Genomic DNA, 23,595 nt, shown 5'->3' on the forward strand with positions numbered 1-23,595 from the left:
GCCAGCCCTGCACTCAAGTCTTGGTTCCACCAGTGCATGAGTTGGGCAAGTTTCTTTATACTCTGAGCTAGAGTTTTCTCATAAATAAACAGTAGACAGTAGTTCCTACTTCAAAGAGTGTTGGAAAGATGAGATTACATTAAGTAATCCACAAGATACCTAAGACAGTACTTTGCATACAGTATCAATAAAAGAAAATTCAGATTTCCATGTTTACCTCTACTCCTCTTTCAGATGCATGTAGTATCCAAAAGTTCAATTTATCTTTCTTGGTTCCAAAGACAATTCAAGGTCAGGTAGAAATCTGCTCCAGGGAAAGGACCCAAAACTGGTTATTTAGGCAGTGATATGAACAAGTTTCATCAAGTCAGAGCCAGGTCCACAGGAAGGCAATGGGACAGGGAGCCCTTTTGGTCACTTAGAAGGCAAGCACCATGCCCAGCACCAGTGCTGGGCATGCACACCTGTGTGACAAATATGCCTCCGCTAGTGACTGTGTGACCAGAGACAAGACATTCTGCCACTCTGGGCCTTTGTTTTCTTATTTTTAAGATGGGGATAATAATGCCTCATAGAGTTTTCGAGAGAAAATAGTGATATAGTATCTGTAAAAAGACTGTCTGTGCTATTTAGAGATGTTACAAAGTATTCAGAATCTGCCTCTTCTCATCTCCTCTGCTGATGTCACTCTGGCCCAAGCCACCATCACCTCTCCCCTAGATGACTGCTGTGGCCTCCTGATTGCTCTGCCTTCTTCCACCTTTATCCTCTTCTAGCCTGTCCTCCCCAAGGCAGCATAAGTCTAAGCATGCCATTTCTTGCTCAGAGCCCTCTTTACAGTAAAACCTCAGTTACAGTAAAATTCCTGGCAGGCTGAAACCAGGACTTATGAGTCTGCCTCCCCCACTACCTTTCTAATCTTTGTTATGACCCCTCTCCCTCTTGATTATTATATGTCCACCATGCTGCTTCCTTGATCTTCCTCAAAGAAGGAACCAAGTATATTCCCACCTCAGGGCCTTTGCACATGCCAGTACTTTGGGCTGGGGAACACTCCCTCTAGATATTTGCATTGCTTCTGTCTCATCACACTCAGGTCTCTGTCCAGATGGCCTCTGCTCTGAGAGAGCTCCCCACACCACACTGGCATGCTGTCTCCCCTCCTCCTTCTCTATGTATCACCAAAGCCCTGTTACTGCTGATACTATTCATTTATCTACTTATTGAAATGTTACCTGACTCCTTCACTAGACAATATACTCCATGAGGGCAGTGCCTGCGACATTGTCTTCACATTCATCATTACCATATAACAATGAGTTAAAAATTACAGCTGCCAATAGAGAAGCCATCCTAAGTGACAGGCACTGTTCTAACCCTTCACTTACACTGCTCATTTGGTAGTCCATTACAACACTTCTACAGGTTGCTGTGATCATCATGCAGATTTTACCAGTGAGTACGCTGAGGTTTAGACAGGTTATGCCAAAATCCAGAATTCAACTCAGTTCTGTCTGTGTCTGAAGATCTGTGACTTCCCATCCTTAGTAATTTGCTGCTGGGGTTCATTTAAAACTGATTTCAAAGGTAGTATAAAATTTTCTCTGATAAGGTTGTGCTCACATGGCTGTTAGAAAAAGTAAACCAACATGATTTTCCTGAACTTTAATGCCCTCTCCTCCTTGACCCAGAGAGATATCCTGTACTTTGAGGAGAGGAGCCTCAAAGGATGCCTGAGCTTGCGGTGGGACAGGCATCAACCAACCTTCTAGCCAGCCCCTGCTGCCTTGGACCCTCAGCACAATTCTCTCTCTTGGAGGGACACCTCAGAATTTCAGACACCACTTATTCCATATGGAGCAAAACAATGTCCCATATGTCTGATATTCATTGTCAGCAGACTGCAGACAATTCTTGGTCTATTTTTTTCTAAAGATCCTGAGCCCGTCCAAGCTTCTGGTATTGAGAGGGGGATGTCTTTGGCATCCTTTAAATGACTTACTAGTCTGTCCATTTTGGTGCCACTACTTTCCACAGGTCCCTGGTAACTTATTCCTGGTTTCCCATATTGCCTCAATAACCTCCTTCCCATGGTAAAACAGGGCAACCCTTGTACCACTGGCCTCTGTTATCGGGGTCTTATTATGATGCCTGACATAGAATCTTTGGAAGCACCCCCACTGTTGGCAAGAGAACTCAGTGAAAGGGACAGGGAACACACAGGCTTATGTCACTCTCCAAGGTCCTGAACCAACATGCAGCACCACATCACAGCCCTTTCCTCTAGGACGCTGGTCATTCTTGTTTGATGTGCTCCTGTTGAGGGAATGATGGAAAAGGAATTACTATCATACTTAGGATGGGCAAGAGAAGGAGAGTAAGAGCTGAACTTAGGCTAGAGAGCATCATAGCCACAAATGGCACTTAGAAAGAATAAAGGTTTGGTGTTGTTTCCTTTTGTTTTGGCATTGTTTTCAAATAACCATTTATCAAGAAGAAAAGACCACTGCATATGAAGTTGAATTCATGTTTATTTGATAATGGTACTACATCGCTGACAGTTGAAACTTTCCCTCTTTTGGCTTATGTTATCCTCCAACCTATCCTGCTTTTAGCCCTGTGTGCCATACTTTGGGCTAGGTATAATAACCAGCCTGACTTGGTTCCCTGCATATTTTGCTCCCATAGAAGACCTCTTCAAACTTCTACAGCCCCCATTTCCCTGTCTGCTTCTGTTTCTTGAATTCTACTTCCCCATAAAATCTCAAAGATCCTTTTACCTTCTCCAGGAAGCCTTCCAGTCACTCAGACATGGTTCATCTAAGTAGCTGTGTCACAATAGCCAACAGAGAAAGAAACACTCTGGTAGAATCCTTATTTTGAAAAGTGAATTCTGGACCATGCTACCTTCCCAGCCACTCACACCACACTCCCACCATCCATACGCTTGATATCATTTTCTGGTCACCCTCTCTACCACCTCTTCACCTTCATTTCATATTGAAGAGTGCTAAAGTCGATATTGAAGTACATATTCAATATTGAAGTTCATATTGAAGTACTTTTTCCAAACTACAATCTTGAATCTTCTCAGCCATGGAGAACATTACATTTGTTGCTCTCCTGATAATACCTAGGAGTCTTGAGTATCAAGTGTCCTTCCTGGCTCATTCCCGGACCCCACTGCAATTCTTTCACCTAAAGGGAGAATGAAAAGAGGGCACAGTTTGCTGTGGGAGTAAAGGAAAAGTTTATTTTCCCATAGGTCAGGGGAGGACAATGAATACCAGATACCAAGTTAAAGTCAGGCTACCGCTAGGGAGGCCAGGAAGCAGAGACACAGGTGTGGACAGAAGCCACAAGCCCAGTACCTAATAAGAACTGGACCTATTCTAGAAACACAGCCCCATGCTCAAGGTTAAGGTTCTACCCCTTGGTAGAAGTGCTTGCTGGGGCTATGTGGCCTGGAAGGTGCAGATTGTGGCAGGCAGACTCCAAGGTGTTTCTTTGGACAGGTGCCAGAGATCATCTCTGAATCTATTGATTTGCACTGGTCATGTCTTTTCCCAAACATCTGTAACCCTTTGCATCTGTATCACTTTGATCCTTTACTGTGTGTGTTCACAGTTTCCAGTACTCCTTAGGTATGGACTCCTACGTCAGGTTTCCCCAACATAGATTCCACGACCTCATGGCTTTCACAGTCTTTAGCATAATTCTGAATGAGGGGTCTCTGCTCAAGAAAGGGTGGCTGAATTAGGTCAGTCTTAATTACATGAGCAGGTGAAGGTTCCAGATAATCCAATAATGACAATACAAATACTACTACTACTAATAGCCTGAGATGTTACTCAGTTTCTCTGTGGACCAGCTACAGCTAAACTCTTTAGGCATGTCATCTCATTAAATTATCTGACTTACCATTTTTCAGATAAGGAGACTGAGACTTAGAAGTTCACTTTCTCAAGTTCAACCAACTAGAGAATATATTTTAACTTGGTCACCGTGAACACTTAGGAGGTTCATCAGTTGGTTTCAGGGGACTAAGAACCCACTCGGAGTCTGAAAACTCATGTGTTCCAACACATGTTCACTTTTCTGGGGGAAAAGCTTTGTTTTATCATATTCTCTAAGTGGTCATGCACAGAGTAGGGAGGGCCCCACCTCTGGCCTGATGCAGAGGAGCATGATCCCAGCCTGAAGGTGGGGTTTTCCAGGGGAGCGTTTCTCCCAGGTTATAGTTCCAACCTTGTGGACAACCACTATGGTTGCAACCTTCACCAGCACCCAATGGGGATGGATCCCAGGACACAGACCCTGGCTTCAGCAATGCACAATGAGCTATACCCTGCCTGCTTGGCACCTTATACCAGCCTGAATTTTACTACTAAATTCCTGATAAAAGAATTGGCTTTGGGGGCCTACCTGTCTTCAGCAGATTTTCCCTTTGATTACTCAGGAGTGCTCTTATTTCCAGTTTAATGCCTTCAAATAAAATCACCCACTCCCTCCCACACACCCTGTCTCACCATTCTTTAAAAAATTATCTGGCCCAAATCACATTAAGAAGCAGGAGATTCTATCTTAATATGACAACACTTGGGCTGGCCCTGTGGGTCTAGAAGGATCCTGTTTAACCCTTTCTGATCCCAGTGACAACCATCCTCCATGCAGTCTGAGCCAACCTCTCAGGCACATCCTGGAGGTCATTGGAGACCCATCTTCATAACTCATGACCCACCACACTCCCTCCTCACCCAAACAGAAAATCACAGCTCAACACTTCTCCCACCCTTTAAAAGGACTGAATTTCCTTAGCCCTTTAAACAGAATGCATTCATCAGAAGTAACCCTGGTAACAGATCAGAGAGGCTTCAAAAAGCCTGTCTGTATGTAATTAAGAAAAATGAGGAAGAGCAGGGAGCTCAGACGGGGAGACCACGGTGCTGAGCCTTGCCACTGCATTCATCGAGGGCTTTTGCTGAAGGAGATGGCAGATTTTCTTTCGCTGTTCTGGCTTCCCTCTCTGCTTCCCCTTGTAATGTTTTTGTTTAGTGGTCTCAATTGGCCTCCTTCCTAGAGATGTTGCTGGGGACCCAGATTCTGGATGAATACTCCCTGCAAGAGTAGGGCTCCAAGCCAAGGAGGCAGTGCCTGGATGGGTAGGGAAGTGGCATAGCACCTTCCTCCAGGGAGATTTATGCAGGGGCCAAATCTACCCTGGTCAGACTTTCATTTAGGCATGAGGGAGACTGAGCAGTCTACCTGCAGGAATATGCCCATCTCATCAGGATGCTACAGCACAGACATCTGGGGCCATCATCATTTTAACCACCCAGACATGAGACCCTGGTTTGCCAGCCCTGGAGCGGGCCTCATGGGAATAAGAGACAGAGCCCAGCATCATTAGGAGGCCATCTGAGCCCTGGTGCTTTTTCTTCATAACACTTATTCTTATTTAAAATAATTTCATTTATTTCTCTGTTTCCTTCTAGTCTATTAGTTTTCTCTCACTGGAATATAAGCTCCATAAGAGAAGAAGCTTGCCCATCTTGGTTTTTCTGCCTCTCAAGTGCTGAAAAGAATGCCGGGAGTATTTGTTAAGGGAGTAAATGAGTGAATGAGTAAATAATGAATCGTCATTTTTTTGTGGCCCAGATTCTGGTCACCTCCAGAAATATGCACTGGCACTTGCTTTGTGGGAGGAACAAGACGCACCCCTGCCCTCAAGGAGGCAGGGGAATGATACACTGCAGGGCATGTCTGGCTCTCCTAACCCTCTGAGCCCATTCTCCAGGGAAGGCCCTTAATGTCTGTTTCTGCTCCTTAGAAGGAAAGGATTCAGATTTATGTACTCCTGTACTCAACAACCATGACCCTCACAAGCCCCTATTCATGCCCCACAGATGCATTTGTATTGAAAAGCACACATGAATGGGAAGGGGGCAGTGGCTGCTTTATATAAAGACTTTTCCTAATCAACATGAAAAATCCCTTCCCTTGGAAAGGGAGTTGGGGGTTGGGGGGAAACTCACTGCATTTCCTCCTGTTCCTCCTGAGCAGCTGGGAGCAAATGAACAGACATGGAGCAGCATCGACCAGGGTGGGTCTTCCTAGCTCTCAGGGAGGCCACTAGATCAGAGACTGGGCAAAATTCTCCATCCAGCTCTTCATTTGCCACCTTTGCCTCACCAAAGCCTCTGCCTCTTAGAGTAACAAGCAGTGGGTCACAACTGATTACTGCTGCTGCTTCAAGGCCTCTCCAAAGCCCCTCCATCCACCCACAGCAGGGCATCCTGTCTTATGCTGGAGAGGGGCATATGTGGGGAACCTTTTTCTATGCACACTGAGCAAAGGTAGAAAACCAGGTTGGAGGGCAAAGTGCTGTCTGGGGATAGGAATCACAGAAACAGACCAGACAGCAGCCCCTGCCTACCAGGAGGCTACAGTGTGGTGAGAATGACAAAGAGAAGGAGACTATCACAATGCAGTGATGGAGCCTCACTTAGGCACCTGGAAATGAGCTATGGAAGCCCAGATGGGGAGAGCATGACTGCTGGACCTCAGGGAAGGGTCCTAGTGGAATGGGTGCTAGACCTTGAAGAGTAGGCAGGAGTTCATCAAGTTGATACAGAGGGAAAAGAACTTGAGACAGAGGGAAGAACATTGTGTTGAGGCTCAGAGGTAAGAAGAGAGTTTAGTGTGCACAGGAAATTTCGGGAACATTTCTACTAGCCAGAATACGAGGGGTGAAGGTCAACTGCCAGGGATGAGATCAAGAACAGCAAGATCCCACGGGGACTTGAATGGCATGGAAAGGAGGGCAAGCATTTTGGATAATCAGGAAGCGGGGGGGAATTGTGCGGAACGCTATGACTCCATGTGCAATTTAGAACTCACACTCTGGCAGAAGAGACTGTATCAGAGAGATGCAGAAGCAATGTTGGAGAATGAATTAGGAGGCTTTTGCAGTAGGGTAGGAAAAATGATAAGGCCAAGAATTCTGAGGCCATGGGGATAGAGAGGAAGGGACATATCTAAGGAAAAGTAGTGGAAGATGGACAGATTGTGCTAATAGTCCCTATGTTAGGGGATGCAGAACATGTGGCTCCCAGAGCCTGACTGGTGACTACAGAGGTTTTAAGGAAGGTAAGGATTGAATTGTGTTCCATGGATTTGTCACATAGAAAGCCAAAGGAAAAGCAGTCATAGCAGAGAAGTGGGGAAGTAACCAGGCTTCAGTTGGCTGAGCAGGGAGAGAAGAAAGACAGTAAGTGTAGGATCTTGTTTGGAAAAGCTTGGCTCAGCCAAGAGTAAAGAAGAGAGGGTGTGCAGTTTAGAGAGATGCCAGGTGATGATGTTTTGGTTTGAAAATGGCAAAGACTTATATGAGTTTACATTGAGAAGCTGGAGTCAGTGGGGAGAGTGTAGCCAAAGCTCAAAGGAAAGAGGAGATAATTGAACGAGGAAAGTCTCAATGGGTGAGAGGGATGGATGGTCACTCTCTTGGTCAGTGCCTGCTTCCCCCTTCACCCAAGGCTGCCTTCTGAGTGATAGCCTAGGATGTCCCAAGGATGCATTGAGATAAAAAGATTCACCCCACACCTAGTATAAAGCAAGCACTCAGTGAATGTCTTTATTTTGAGATGAGAAACAGGGGCCCGTGGGTGAGTGTAGGCTCTCTGCTATAAAAGTGAGACTAACAAGAGTGGCGTTGACTGCTGAGAGCTTATGGTCTGTGTCCCTTCAGTCAGAAGCAAACAGACATATCTAAGACAGGCAGTGACCAATGTGGATGGTAATGAATTGTGCACTATGGGGCAAGGTTGGCCCAGCCCTGTAAGAGCTTACGTGGGACAGTACTGACTACCTTCCCAGCACTAGCTATGTGATTATTTGAAAAGAGATAGATGTTTATTCCTGGGCAGATGGGTGGGGAATTCTTGAATGCTGTTTGCAAGACTTCAGTAAAAATGCTTCATGAATTCTGCCCTGTCACAAGCGTGCATGAACGCTGTGCTTTAGTTCAGGCCTAATGGGCTTTATATGGTACAGTACTGATTTTCTTTCATGTTTTAATAGAACCTGATTTAATATTTGCTTTCTGCTCTAGCTGCTTGCTGTTGACTGATTCAACACAGAATCCTTCCCTGGTGCCCCCCGACCTTGTTGTTATTCCCTCATTTTGTGTGTTGGCATTTGATTCCTGTCTCCAGCATGAACCACTTTACACATGTCTTCGTTCAGCTGGTGACAGTCACGTGCATGAATTCTGAATGCATTACTATCCGAAGCGGCTGCTCCAGCAGACCTGCCATTCGAAAGGGGGGCTTCCGGGCAGGATTCATTTTTATCGGTTAGACACTGAGGAGATGCAAGGCTCAGACTTGGGAACCTGAGGCTATGATCTGTTCTGGTTTTGGGCAACAGATTCTCCAACTTAATCTCAAAAATGCCCAGCATTGTGACCATTAATTCAGCAATATTTTGGTCTTCTATGAAGCACCAGGATTTCCACAGTTTTGCAACAGGGCATTTCAATTTTCGCCAGATTGTGTAAAGTGGCCATAAACAGAGCTTTCCAGAGGAAGGAGGCTGCCCTCTGTGAGTCCCAGCGACCCTATCTGGTTTGTAAGAGAAGGTCTGTTCAGAGCAGGGCTATAGTTGAGAACGTGAGCTTTGGAATCAGGCAGGTATGGTCTTTCACACCGGCTTCAGTTCTTACAGACCTATGCAATCTACAGCCAGCCTCCTTTCTAAGTTTTACTTCCCCTTTCTATTAAACTGAGATAATTAGTGTATCTTCCTGGTAGGGGTCTTGTGGGGGAATAAATGAGGTAATGTATATAAAGCAGCAAGCAGAACGTCTAAACACACTCATGTTTTCTTATGTCATGGGGCCCAAAGTGACTACATGGACCTCTCCCACCCAATTCTGCTTCTTGTCTCATGTGTCAAAGTTGGTGCAATGTAAATATGCATTTATTCAGGTGCTCTGGAAGCCTGTCCTACAGAGATGCATCCCTGCTACCACGCATACACCACATAGATCCTAAATTGTGTGAGATTTTGTGCAGAATTTCAGAATATGTTAGGGCTTTTGGAGGGGCCACTCATATCCCTCTACCATTGAGTTCTGCACCAATTAAGATTAGACAAAGAATCCGGTAAATGTTCAATATATATACATTTTATTAATCCTAAACCTGGTTGGAGGATGCGGCTTGATCCTGAGAACAAAAGGCCTTAAACCCAGGTCCTGGAACCTTCTTTCCCTTGGCACATGTGATTGAAAGAAGAAAAGCCTCAGTGAAGATGATTGAAATGGGAGCTAGGGACACGGTGTCATCTCTGTTCACCTATTATTTTTTCAAAATGAATAGGAGCATAGACATTTGGGGTTGAGGAAGGAGTGGGAGGCGAGCGCACTGATGAGGATGGGAATGCACCAGAGGCAGACAAGAGAGATGCTGGACAAGGAAGCTTATGTCTGGCCTCACTGGACCCTTCTTTGTCTCCCTGCAGGTGTCCCATCAGGTCCCCGCAATGTTATCTCCATCGTCAATGAGACATCCATCATTCTGGAGTGGCACCCTCCAAGGGAGACAGGTGGGCGGGATGATGTGACCTACAACATCATCTGCAAAAAGTGCCGGGCAGACCGCCGGAGCTGCTCCCGCTGTGACGACAATGTGGAGTTTGTGCCCAGGCAGCTGGGCCTGACTGAGTGTCGTGTCTCCATCAGCAGCCTGTGGGCTCACACCCCCTACACCTTTGACATCCAGGCCATCAATGGAGTCTCCAGCAAGAGTCCCTTTCCCCCACAGCATGTCTCTGTCAACATCACCACAAACCAAGCTGGTAAGTCTGGAGGCTTCTGTGCTCCTGTGTGGATGTGTGGCTGGCTCTTTGTCTCTAGGCAGGGACACAGCTGCAGACACACCCATCCTGCCAGTGTGCTGTCAGGCCTCTGTCCAGGAGTGAACGTGTCAGGTGATGGGCATTTGTGATCACATGGAGAAGGCAGGTGTAGTGTTGCGCTTCTGAGAATGAGCTGCAGACTAGGGGATTTTCTTGTGCCCAGCACAAAAGCAAAGAGGTGTATCCAAGCCGGAATAGGACCTAGTGCTCTTCATCCAGCCTGAGCTCAACAAATCCTGTTGGAAAGATGGATGAAGAGATGGACAGACAGGTGTGTGAGTGGACAAACAGAGGATTGTGTAAATGGATGGACAGATGGACAGAGGGGTGGGTAGGTGGACGGATGGACAGACAGATGGTGAGTGAGTGGAGGCACTGAAAGGCTTTGAGAACAGGACCACCAATGATGCTTTATGGAAACCCAATGACAGAAATTTTCCAGAAATCATATGATAAAATCAATATTGCCTTCATTTTCCAATTAAACCTATGTAGTTCAAAAGTGTATTCTCCTTTATAGCTTGCTCTGATTAATGATATGCTGCTATTGAGACCTCAGATAGATGGCAATAGATTGCTTCCAATAACCAGCACATCCTCTGGCACAGCTCAGAACACATTTTCTTTTTCTTTATTTCTGAATCTTGCACTCTTCTGATCTTTTCTCTTCATTACTTTTCACAGCTCTTGCAAGAATCTGTTTATTTTTTTATCAATTTAACCAGTCCATTCATGCACTTATTTATTCATTCATCATTAAGAGATAGTCATTTAGCATGTACTGTGTGCCACGCTGTGGATTAGACACAGTGAAGGATGCAGTGATACTTGGACACTATTGTTCCTCTCATGAAACTCATTAACTGACGAATTTAGAGGATATAGATACAAAGCACAAAGCTGCAAGGTAAAATGCTGTACGCATGCAGTAAATACCAAGGGAGTTAGAGAAAAATGAGCAATCTCTCTCCCGGGGTTACTGTGCAAGGCTGCAGAGGGGAAGTGAACATCACGTGTATAGGCAATGAGGGTCATAGGCAGTGGACCGTGATGTTATTTGGAATTATAGATTTTTTTCTCAATTAACAAATTCTAAAAGGACAGCTTGTTAGTAGAATAGCAGGAGCCAAGCATCTATCTCGGCTCTCTCTTCCTCTGTGTATCTGCGCCTCCCTGACCTTCTCTTTTCTACTCTGTCCTTTCCTACTCACCTCCCCACCCTCAGACTCATTCTGCTTCTTTTAAAACCAGGCATCTTAGGCATCTTTGATGGCAGATGAATCTTGAGTTTAAGCTGTCAGAACTGAGAAGAAAAAAGGTGTCGTAGGAGAGCGTGTCTGTCCAGATGGCTGCGTTGTTGCTCTGTGCGTGTGTGTGTGTGTGTGTGTGTGTGTGTGTTCATGTGGTGTGTTTGTATGTATGTGTATGGTCACGTGTTTACATGCATACGCATGTAGTGAGAAAATAAGAGTGGAAGTGTAGAAGCCTCCAGCTGGTGACCACAGTGTTGGTGCCGTGAGACAAAGGTTGTGACATTTTGTCTTACCCAAAGAAAGGAGAATGGTAATTTCTGCATTATGTTAAGCATGTAACATGGGCAGCCTTTGTTAGCAGTATTTCCCTTGAAGAGTTTAGGCAGAAAACTGGCTGAAATATTTTAGTGTCCCAGCTTCTGGGAATGACAATCTTGCCAGGCTGTCATGTTACACTGGGCTTGGCTGTCTTTTCTCTCTCTCTAAGCATGTGCGAACAAACCTGCCACTTATATCGGTTTGCTTTTATTTCTGCCCTCCCTTCTCTTACCCTGCTATTCCCGAACCTGCCCATCTGCTTGTCTTGCCATCTGCACCTTCCTAGACTGCAGTGGAGCTGGGGGACCAAGGCTCTTGCAAGGGGCCCTGCATTACCAACATGTAAAATATTCATTTTTATCCTCACCCTTTTGCTCCTCCATGAGCACACTTCTCGTGTGCTTTGTTCTCCCTCTGGCAGGCCCTTTAATCTTAATTATCTCTGATTTTGTAGTCCTAGCCTTCATTATCACCTTCCAATCTATGATTCCTGTTTGGTCACTCTGGAATTCTGGTGTCAGAGAGTTTACACTCACTGAGAGAAGGATCCAATTGCTTCTTGGGAGCACATGGTTATTGTAAAACAAATATCAAGTTGACCAGTAGTTCCTAATCTATGGGCTGTGGACTGAGGAACAGGCTGCCATTGCACTGATTTGATGAATCTATGTGTAAATACAAATTATTTTCAACCAACAGATAGTATTTTTTTAAAGATGAGAACCATCAAATAAACATTCAGACCTGAACTTCTGTGAGAACAGTTTAGAACCATGAATAGAAGCTATGTATTTTACCAGAGGTGGAAGAGAGACTAAAAAGTAGGCATCATAAAAACTCTAATGACTCAGATCCATGAAAGGCTGAGGTGGGTGGACCCATGTGTTACCAATAGGTCCTGACATGTCTAACCTTCCCAGAATACCCCTGAGCTGGTTCACTCTGGGTCAGATCTAGCTCGGTCTTCCTCCCCTGGCTTCATTGTATGGTATGACCCCTCTTTGTACCTGTGGCCACCTGTCCTACTGTTTGGGTCATTAGTAGCTAGATGGAAGGCAAAGAATTTGACCAAGAGGAGTCCTGGGATCAATCATTAAGTCAACCTGTGTTTATTGAATGCATACTCTATGTTTGGAACTGCCCAAACTGTGAAGTGGCTTTGGACTACTGAGTGGGTCCGGATTGAGAAATAGATGAGTAATAATGATTATAGTTGACACCTCCTGTTTGTGTTTCTTTTGAGTTCACAAAGAATTTTGGAATTATGTGGACTCATTTAATCCTCGTAATTACACAATGACTTGGGGATTATTGTTCCTATTTTTCTGATAAGAAAGCAGAGACTTAAAGGGATTTGGAGAGTCTAGGATTAGAAAGAGATCAACAGGATGTCCCTTGTCTGTGTCTACCTTATGGTGTTCTGTCCTAAAAGTGGGCAGTACCTCTGGGCCCCCCATTTCATAGTCTCCAACAATAGGCTCTTCTTGATTCCAAGAGATGAGATCTAAGAAGAGACCTTGGAGATTTTTGCTATCATTTGTTTTTGGTCATTGGGCACATGGTAGATACAGTTTTTCACTCAGAGACAAGCTTGTCTGTTGAGTTCTGAGATTCAGAGAGCCTTCATCTTCTCCCATCATGACCCCAGTTGTGTCTATAGTCATAACTATTCAAGGACCAGGTATCACTTGAAGAGTTTCAGGACTGGATCCTTACCCAGTCCAAAGGCAGTGGCAGAGAACTGACATCTTTGAGCACCTCCAATGTGCCAACCCCTACCACATGTTTTTTTTGTTTTTGTTTTTGTTCTTTTTATAGAGAAGGTGGGTCAGATGAAGAAACTTAGGTCAGAGCAGTTTTGAATTTGCTCAGCATCTCACAGCCAACAAATGATTCTGAGAAACATCATTTGCACCTCCCTAGGCTACAGATATTTCTGAGAAACATCATTTCTTGGCTGTGAGATGGTTTGTGGCCGTTTTATCCTCAGACTGATGAAAAATCACATTGTAGTGGACTGTGTAAGTCATAAGCTCTCTCTAAGCTGTTGCCACATTGCTAGGCCACTTTAGCTGTCAAAAAAATGTCCATCATCTTTGGTCAGGATTGGTCATGAATTATGCAAGCTCAAATTTACGTGAGGTCTTCAGGGATACATCCTTGCACTGAATACAGCTGCCATGAGTTTAAAATAGACCAGATCAGGTGCAACTCTCTCTGTTCCAGTGGCCAAGTGATCTGCAGAGAGATTGTTATCACCACTAACTCCTGCAGTCACTCTCTGGCATCTGGCCCCAGATTCAGACTGATGGCCGGATCATCTGGCTGTCAGAGAGAATTAAGTGAGTGACAAACTTTACTTCTCTCTTCTGCCAAATAGACTTGGAGTGTCAAAGTTGGAAAAGAAGACCTCAGAGGAAATCTTGGGGGTATAAAAGATGAATCCGACCAGCACATGAACTTGGGACCATCTAAGCCAAAGAGAACAAACTCAAAAGACCCCTAAGGCCAGGCAGGTAATGGAGAGGAGCAAAGCGGGGCCAGGTACAAGGCAATAGGGAGTGGTGGGGACTTCAGGGAACTAAAAAGCAGAGAGGCAGCCATTGTTCAGCTCCAGCAAGAGTTGCCATGCCCAGCACTGCCTGATTTTATAAGCTGAAAATCCAGATTTAAAATGTTGACAACTGATTAGAAAATTTTAAAGCACTTGAGAGCCAAACAAATCCAATTCTGGATTTAGCCTGTTGGCGATGGTTTGTAACCTCTGATTCAGAGGGTGAATCTGATTAACCCAAGTCTTACTGCCGAGCATGCTCTGTTTTCCATTCTCATTCCACCATGGGGCAGTCATCTTCCTCACCTCTGGGCTCATGGTGGCAGAGTGCAGTGGGGTATTCCTGGGCTTTCTTTCCCTCTCTGCTCCTCACATGAATCATGCAAGTTCATTGAACTGGCAAGATCCCTCATTTCTCGCCTATAAAATATGAGTCATGATACCTGCTTCCTAGTACTATAGTGACAAGCAAATGAGACAGCAGATAGAAAATCACTCTGTAAACTATGCTATGGACTGAGAGATTAGCATCATTTCTGGGAATATGTCTTGAGCTAGAGGGCAATTTGCTGTACTTTTTCTCCCTAGACTGTTTCCTTCCAAGGCTTCACAGTTTCTTTGTTTGGGACTGATGTTATCTGTATCAGATACATAACAGATATTGGTTTCTCCATTCTGTGCTGGGAGGAATAGGCACCAGAAACGAGAGTGACAAAGTCTGTATCCCAATGAGCTAATGATGAGGGAGGAACTGGAGCCCAGAACCTGGATACCTGCCACTGGATGATTCTGATGCTCAGAGGAGCCTGTCTATCTTTTCTCATTGTGTATTTGAAGAAGCAACAATTTCCCCCTTACTTGCATGATCCTATCAGCACAATTTATATTTGACATTTATATTATATGCAGTTCATGTATGGCCTGCATGCCACTTCCATGTGGAATACTATTCATCATGCCCACAATACAGACACAACCCATTACTTACTTTCTTTAAAAAAATGCTACACTATTTCTGTTAATAGTTACAAGCCCATATAGTTTGTCCATTTTTAAAACACTTTTGAAGTTCTTAGACAGTTAAAGTCACTCGAATACACTAATTTTCTTACAAAAGAATTACCTAGCCCATCAACTCCTCTGAATACATCACCTAATTTGCATTATTCCTTGGTTAAATATAGTATTTGCATGCATAAAGAGTAATCTTTGAATATGAAAAGGAATTTTATGATATTGCAATGTATTGAGCTCTTTGGAGGAAAGATATTATGTAAATCTCAAAATTAAATATTAAAACAATATTACACTGCTGCCTGTAAAAATGTAGAGTGTTAAGATCCATATGCTAAAGCCAGTTCATTTTTAAGGGCTGTGCTCATTGGAAATTAGCAGGCAAAATTTGCTCCAATGCAGAGAAAAGATTGAGTGAGAATTTTAAAGACTAGAAGGACTTGAAAGAAAACTTTCATTGAAGTTAATAAAGAAAAGTTAAAAAAAAACTTAAGCAAATAAAATTTTCACTGTTCTTAATTCAATTTCTTAGTTCGTTTCGTTGCTTTCTTCTCATTGTTAATTCTAGAAAAGGTTGTTTTTATTGTTTCTTAAGCTCTGGCATTGAGAAGGAACTTCCAGTTGGCCTCAGAAGGGCCCTGGCCATTTGCAAACAATGATGTGTTCTCCATTGAGCTCAGAGGGTCGGCAGATGGCACTGCCCCTGACCAATGTCCTGGCTTCTATCCTTGGCAACCTTAGGGTCCTCCACCAGATGGTGAGCTGTGTGGAGAATCACACTTTCTCACCTACCACCAGTTTCCTGAGGGAACGGCCGCACAATGCCAGGCACAGAGAGCCTTGATTAATATTTGCCAGATGGCTTCAGTCCCCACAGATGAGCATTAGTATGTAAGTGTTTGGCTGGGGAGTGGTGATGAGAATGTGTCCTGGTGACCCACAGGTAACATCGTAAGATAGCCTCCCAGATGAGTCAGGTAATCTGGAGTCTTCCTCTGCTGTGACTCCTTGCAGCAAGACTTAGGGAATGTTGCTTAGGATGATGCTACAAGCCCTGATCCACTCAGAGGAACACAGAGAGACTCAACCACTCTCAAAGGGATTGGTTTGTTTGGGCACTTTAACTTTGGAAATGTATTCATTCACTTAACACATTCTTTATGACTGCTTACCAAGTACTGCTTGCAAGTACTGGCTCAAGGGTACTGCTTCTTAGGGTCTCTCATTCATTCGCCTACTTGTCGAATATTTTCAAGGCCTTTCTGCATGCCATATACTGCTGTAAACACTGGGAACACAGCAGCACACATAACAGACAAAAATCTGTGCCTTTGTGGAGCTTGCATTCTAGTCAACAGCACTCACTGAGACTGGGATCAGAGGCCCAGAAAAGTCACAAAGTAAGCAGGTGACTGAATTGGGAAGTGACTTGATGGGGTGCAGGACCCTCAGCTGGGATCTTGGTACCACCCTCTTCTGTGGTGCCCACTCTTACATTCCAAAAGTTAGGATGGAACTACATGTTATTGCCAGAGGGCATTTCAGTTGGTGGTGGATGTAGCTATACAGTGACAGTGTGTTGGATGGGATATTTTATTGTTCAACAGACCAATTTGAATGAACTCCTTGTGGGTGGATATCACACGCTGGGCCACACAGTGGTTGGGTATGAGAATTCTTCTTTCCAGGTCATGAGCAGTGACTTGTGATGCTGCTAACAGCTCCAGAACTGCCTTCACTCTGCCAGGATTACCAGAGTGCCCACAGGACTCAGGGACCTATTTGCTTGTTTACTCCATCTTGGGCCAGGCACTCCAAGTATATAGCTTCAGAAGTAAAAATGGCTACTGACAATGAGACTGGAGGAAATTTCTTACTCTGTAAGGATCTTATATCCACATGAGATTGTTATAACCCTTATTGGAGAGGGGACACCAGTTGGATTATGAGATAGTTGTGGTTCACCTTGTGAACTATCTCATAAAGAGGTATCTCATAAAGAGGCAAAGAGGATGGGAAGGAAGAGGATCCAGGGGATCCATCCACTCCATGCTCCTGTGGCAAGTCAACTCCATGAGCTAACTGGCATCTCCAGGAGAGAAAGCATTGTATCCATCCTGTTGACTATTGTGTCCAGATAGGTGTCTAGTTGGGTGCCTGAAATATAGAAAGCAATCAATAAATGTTCATTGAATGAACTAATAACTTGTTAAATAAATACATGAATGAGTGCTTCAGTCTTTCTTAAAGTAATCTCAGGCATCAGCAAATGGTGCAGCTTTAGCTGTCTCTGTGATCTTTCCTTTATCAGGCATCTTTGGGTAGGGAGCTGTGATTGCAGTTTCCCCCTATATTCTCCTAGATGTTGGTAAGACCTGAGGCTTCCTGTGTGCACTGCATCCCCAAACCATAACCATGGCTCTATGGGAGCTGCTCTTCTACGACCTGGCCTGTCCCACCTCCCCCACTGGCAGGGTTCCAGCTGCTTGAGCAAATGCAGGGAGGGTGGTTAGGATGGCATCCCAGCACTGTTGTCTGTCCCCCTGCATGCCAGTCCCGCACCTATCATTTTCACAGTACCATCCATGTTAAACAGGCAGGAGCACCAGGGGTTTCTGAATGCAGCAATTAACAAAACAGTAATCAAGCTAAGTGTTTAATTTCAGAAAATTAACATCTTCTCTGAGCGGATGTGAAAGATGGAGGAAAAAGGCACATTGAATGTTCTGGGTAAATAAAGGCAACGCTGGACCACAGTTATTTTTCAGTGCAAGGGAGACTCTTTGCCAATCCCTCAGGCCTCGGGATCAGTTTCCTTCTGACAGCCAAACTGCAGGAAAGCCTTAGCTGTAGAATTGAGCCCTAGGATTTTAAAGTGTGTGTGTTTCTTTCTTTTTTTTTTTTTTTTCTTTTTTGACAGTAGAGCAAATGCTTTCACCATTTAGAAGAGCTTGGGGGAACAAGAGCCCAGTCATGCCCCCTAGGAGTGCATCTGCCCTGTACAAACTCCCAATGTGATGTATGTTGCCCTTCTCTGAATTGTACTTGTTAAAGGGACAGTATGGTGATTTCTTGGATGTGCATTAGTTGTTTATGTGCTTAGGCTCTATTTCTCCTGGCAGACTGAGGGCTCCCAAGGGAAAAGGCCATGTCTTTCTCCTCCCAGTAGACCCTGCCCCTCAGCAATGTGTCGTCTGCTATAAGGTGTCCAGGCTGACCTTATACCATGTCACACTCTGGTGCTGCCTCCTAAACCAGTGGGCTGGGTTTTGTTTGCAGGAAGAGGCTTGCGTGTAGGGAGGGAAGCTTGCTAGGAGGTGGGTGTGCAGGGGACTGGGTCCCTAGAAGAACAGTGAGGTCCTGCTACCATCTGTTTCCTCATCTGATGGCCTGGATGGGAGTGAATGCCTGGGATAGAAGACTGGAAGAGCAAGGAAAGTGGCTTTGCGTGAGGGATGCTATGAAGTTTGAGGCACAGAGAGGCAGTCTTGAGACTATGTGATGAGGTACCATCAGTAACTATGGAGGCAGGGCTCTCAGAGGGGCACTGAGCCTGGCACTGCCCGAGGAAGCACTGAAAACCACGTTCCCACAGGACCGCAGGTCCTTGGGGGAGGGGGGTGCCTGGCCATCTAGCTTAATAAGCAATGTTCCTTGAGGGGTCTCACAGGCAGCTGACATGGAGAACAAAGAAAGCAAAGCAGGAGAATGAGAGTATAGTTTGCGAGTGCAGAGGAGACATCCCCAGTGTCTCCCAGAAGTATTCAGGGACTGCATCAACAGAAAACAGGTTTTGGTTCTGCACATGCATAATTTGTGGAGAGTTTGAGTACTGAAATCAGGATATTACTTATGCAGTTGGATATTCAGGCTTCTATTTTCTCTGGAAGGTGGGAAATAAGATTGGTTGCTGAGAGTGAAGGGGAAAGCATTGGGGTTGAAGGTTTGAGGAGAATGGAAAAAGCTTGGCAGTGCTATTGAAGAGAATGGGAAATGGAACTATTCAGGTAAATTCAATATTTCTGGAAAGTACTGAGAGCTCATTTGAAGTTGGTGATCACATGTTTAGAAAGCCACCTCTTTTTCCTCTTGTATGGCTTTCTCAGCAGTATATGGCTCCTGGACAGCAGGCCCTACTGGAAACATCACAAATATATCTCTGGTTGAGCTTTGACAGTCATATGCTCTGAAAAGATAAAGGCAACATATGCCTAAGGGTTTGGGGAGTATTGTGGATTATGTTATTGCAAAGATGGAGCCTAAGATGGATAATAATGGATATGAATAAAGGAGAAGGCTGATGCATTTGGTGGAAGTAAATGCCAAGAGGCCAGATGAGGCCAAAAAGAGTTGCAGTGGGCTCATCTGAGGTGGTGAGGAAGCAGAATATTTAGACTTGTGATTTTGCAAATTGAGTGACTTTAGGCAAAGCAGAGTCTAAGTGTGCCATGGGAATTGGCAGGCATGGAAGAGCTGCAGAGGCCAGGGAACTGAGATTATATTGTTTAAGTGAACATTGAAGTCACACACAGGAGGGCAAGGCTCAGGGCAGAGAGGAAGACAAAGACAGAAGCTCATGCCTCCAATGAATGGGGGTGTGATGGTGGGAGGGAGTATATGGTGGTCCCAAGACCTGGAGAGTGGTGGTCTAGCCAAATGGCATTTTTGCGAAGGGTGCAGGAGATGGCGATTGATGGTGTGAAACAGACAGTCAGGAGCAAGGATGACAAACCCCACTTCCTGACCCTGCGGTGTGCTGGATGCAAAATCATAAACTGTCACCAGTTGAGAGGGCTGCAAGGCAAAGGTGTCCTCGAGGGACAGCTGCTCTTCCTTAATGCAGACATGGAGTGAAGGCTCTGAGGGAAGGTGGTGGGTACAAGGGAGTTTCCTGATTTGTAAATGGAGGGCCCAGGGTAGGGGTGTGCTCAGTCGTCAAAGGAAAGTCAGAATCAAGGAGAAGAGACCCAGAACTCCATGGGGTTGGTGATGTCCAGAAAGGGGCTAGAGTGGGCATGGCAGGATGGAAGCTGGCCTGTGGAGCCTGGTGGGCTGCTCTGAGGAGGAGGGGCTCTGGACCTTCAAGCCAGAAGACTCAGACCTCCAGGCCTGGAGGAGGATGGTCACAGTGACTGCAGGTGCAGCTCCCCTGCCCAGCGTTGGTGGCAGTGATGTCAGCCTTAGGGTGGTAGTGGTAGGTCCTCCAGCTGCATTGGGGATTCAGCTGAATGTGTGAGGGTGAGAGCCAGATGTAACAGGGGCACACAACCTGTGATGGGGTATCTCCTGTGGCCTCTCCACTGGTAGTGTTTGGAGTGGACTGCCGTTCATGACCAATCATTAAACAGACCAAAGCTGCCAGTGCTCTGCTCTTGCCCCACACCTGGGAAAGGCTGGCAGACCTGAGGGGAGGCAGAGCCCTGTGACATGCCCCAGCTGACATGTGAGTACCGATGGTTGTGTCCTCAGCAGCCGTCAACAGTGCTTAGATGCCTGCCTGAAGAGTATCCTGCTCCACACACACCTCCACAGCCTCCCACAGTTGCAGGGTCACAGAGTGCAGATTTGCTATAGTTTTCACATAAATAGCACCTTCTAAGGCACCTTTTGATTCCCACAGCAGGGAGGAGGAGCTGTGGGAAAATGCCAGGTTGCAGCGACCCAGGAGGCAGAGGCACCACCAGGAACACACTGCAGCCTGCCTCCTCCTCCAGGCACAGGGCTCTGCACACTTCCACCATGGGTGGGGACCCCTGATTTCCCTGAGGGCACAAGGGGTCCCAGAAGGCAGTGCCCATCCATTAGTGATGCTGGTGTAACTCAATGTCCCCCACCCCTATGCCTGGCCTCCTCAAGGCTCTGGAAATGCAGAGTGCATGAGTTGTGAGGAGGGAGCCCTACACTGGTCTCAGGGAAAGGAGTCCCTGCTGTTTCTGGCTCTGCACTAACCTTCTGCAGACTTGGGGATGTCATTTTCCCCTCTCTCATCTTCATTGCTCTAATCTATAAATTGTAAGAGCTGACCAAAACTGAATGGTCTCAGATGCCCCGTCAAAGTTTAACATTCTGATTTCTAGGTTTCTAGACAAGCAGTTCTCAAACTTGAGCATGTGTCAGACTCCTGTGAAAGACTTGTTAAAACACAGATTGCTGGGCCCACACCCAGAGTTTCTGATTCACTGAGTCTAGGATGTTGCTCTGGAGTCTGCCTATCTTACCAGTTCCCAGATGAGGCTGATCTGGGACTACATTTTGAGAACTTACAGAGTCAGATGTATGATCCCAATAAAGAACGGCACCCCGCCCCCAAACACGTACACATCAAAAGCAATATCATAAATGAGGGCCGCTGCTATAAATCCACATTCCCAGATCAGCCACCAACCCTTAACCCCCACCTGTCACTCCCCCATTCCCCTTTGGCATGGAACCGAAAAACCCTCAGTGGATGGACCAGTGAAAGAGGAGCCTGTGGCTCCCTGCCTTGGGGGTGTGAGACTGAAGGCCAGGCCTGAAGCCCTCATTTATTATCCCATTCACATCTCAAATTCAGCCAGAATTCTAGAACAGCACGGAGCAGGGTACACACCTAAGGAAGTCCTCTTTCCCCAGGTGACTCCCGGGGTAGGGAGGAAGATAGGAAGCGAATGTCAGAGACATCTCAAGGCAAAGCCCAGAGTAAAAGCAAACAAGAAACCAATGTCCACAATAGAGGAAAACAATGAGAAGAATAATTAATTCTGCTTTTGTATTTATACCCAGTCTCCGAGTTAATTGCTTATTTGTTTAAGCTACTTTGACCAGAAGTGTTACTGCACCAAAAATATTTCATGAGTCAGGTCTTCTAACGTAAAATTCAAGCATATTTGTGCAATGGAATGAGTTTTCATCTACAGTGGGAGAACCAGTTATCTAAGCAGGACCTTTTCAGCAAAGTTACCTCCTAGAATAGAAATGTCAGAGCAAACACAGTTCATCTGTATTGCAAATTGTTCTTCTTTGGTCATGAGTACTAGAGGGCCGGAAGTCTTTAGCTGATATTTAAATACGAACTTTGGTTTTTGGATATGCGATGTGTTTCGTATATTTAAAAAAAAAAAAAAAGATGGCCAGCCAGCCCAATCCTTCATTCCCAACCCCGTCACTCATAGCTTCTAGGATCTCACAGAATTCCCTCGAGGGGACATCTGGAGACTGCTCAGCATTGTTTGGGTCTCTCTATAAACCTTACAGAGTCTGGGTTGGGGAGATAGAAAATGGACTGACTTCAAGGCCCTAGCAGCTCTGATTCACCCAGAGCAGCTCTGAATTGTTCTGTTTCACATTTTATGCTTCAGGGAGAACTTTGTTTGGAGAAAGGATTTCACAGCTTTAAAAAATAGAAAACGGCTAATGTTAGGGTCATATTACAATTAAACAATCCCAGTGAGATGGGGATGGACCCAACCTGCTAGGTTTCTTCATCTACACCACAGAGAACTTCTGTCTCTTATCCCTTGTGACTACCATCTTCTATGATCTTTGTGAGGTGCGGGCCGCCAAATCACAACCCTGGCTCCCTTTTCCACCTCATGCTCCTTCAAAGGCCAATGTTCATGTTCGTTACAACAAAGGGATTTTCTGACTCCTTTCACCTCTGAGGTCTTTAGAGAAAAGCCTGCAATCATTGCAATAAGTAAATTTTTGTTGAACATTTATTATGTGCTAGCACACTGTGAAGAGGCTGAAAACATGGTCCTTCCCTAAAGACTTTATTGCAGTGATGGAGAGCACAGGTGAGCACCTCGGAAGGTAGATCACAGTGCACTGTGTCCCAGCGTGGAGATCACACCCCAAGGGGCTTTGGGTTGGGAGGCAGGAAAGGGCACTCTGGTAGGCGTGACCAGGCAAGGATAAGCAGTGTGGGGCAGTGTGTGGCTCCCTGTGTGCCTTCAAAGGCCGGCAGGGTCATGAAAAGAGGTGCCCACAGGGAATGGCCTTCTTGGAAGAGACTCCAAAAGATGAGCTCTTTTTGGATATTGTGAATAGAGCAGTTAGATAAGAGTGATAAGTTCCTGAGAGGGAACCGTGGGGAAGAGTCTGGAATGGTGAGTGGCTGTCACATTGCTAAATGTTTAAGAGGGAATTAGGGCTTTTTCCAGTGGGGATCCATTGAAGGTTGAGCATTGGAGTAACAAAGGAAAAACTGAGTTTAGAAAGATTAATATGGCTACAGAGTAGTTTGAAGTGAATGAGTTAGAGGTGGACAAGAGAGTTAGGACAGTAAGTACATGAGGCACAATGAGATACAGGTGACGAGACCTGTAGAGAGGCAGTGGCAGGGCCATGGGAGCGTCGGGGGCTCCTGGGCCTGAGCCGTACCATTAGATGGGTAGGCTATGCTTGTCCACTCTCCAGAGTCACTAGGTCTTCTTCTCCTTAGGGACAAGACACCCTATCACTTACTTTCTAGGTTGCTTCAGGTTATCTCAGAATGTTCAGGGGAAACCAGCTCTCTTCTGGAGCGTTTATCACTCCAGCCTCTGGGGAACCCAG

At 45.5% G+C, this 23,595-nt stretch overlaps 2 protein-coding genes across 2 annotated transcripts in view; one reads left to right on the forward strand and one right to left on the reverse strand.

Annotated features, from left to right (window-relative positions):
* Positions 1-23,595, reverse strand: part of ANAPC13 (anaphase promoting complex subunit 13) — a 1,014,760-nt gene that overhangs the window by 631,881 nt on the left and 359,284 nt on the right. The window lies entirely within an intron of this gene.
* EPHB1 (EPH receptor B1) overlaps positions 1-23,595 on the forward strand; it is a 456,164-nt gene that overhangs the window by 322,682 nt on the left and 109,887 nt on the right. The window contains exon 5 of the mRNA XM_050779594.1: positions 9,526-9,861. Within this exon, the coding sequence (XP_050635551.1) occupies positions 9,526-9,861 (336 nt within the window). The remainder of the gene's footprint in view (positions 1-9,525; positions 9,862-23,595) is intronic.

Source organism: Macaca thibetana, chromosome 2 (genome assembly GCF_024542745.1).
Source record: "Macaca thibetana thibetana isolate TM-01 chromosome 2, ASM2454274v1, whole genome shotgun sequence".
Lineage (NCBI taxonomy): Eukaryota > Metazoa > Chordata > Mammalia > Primates > Cercopithecidae > Macaca > Macaca thibetana.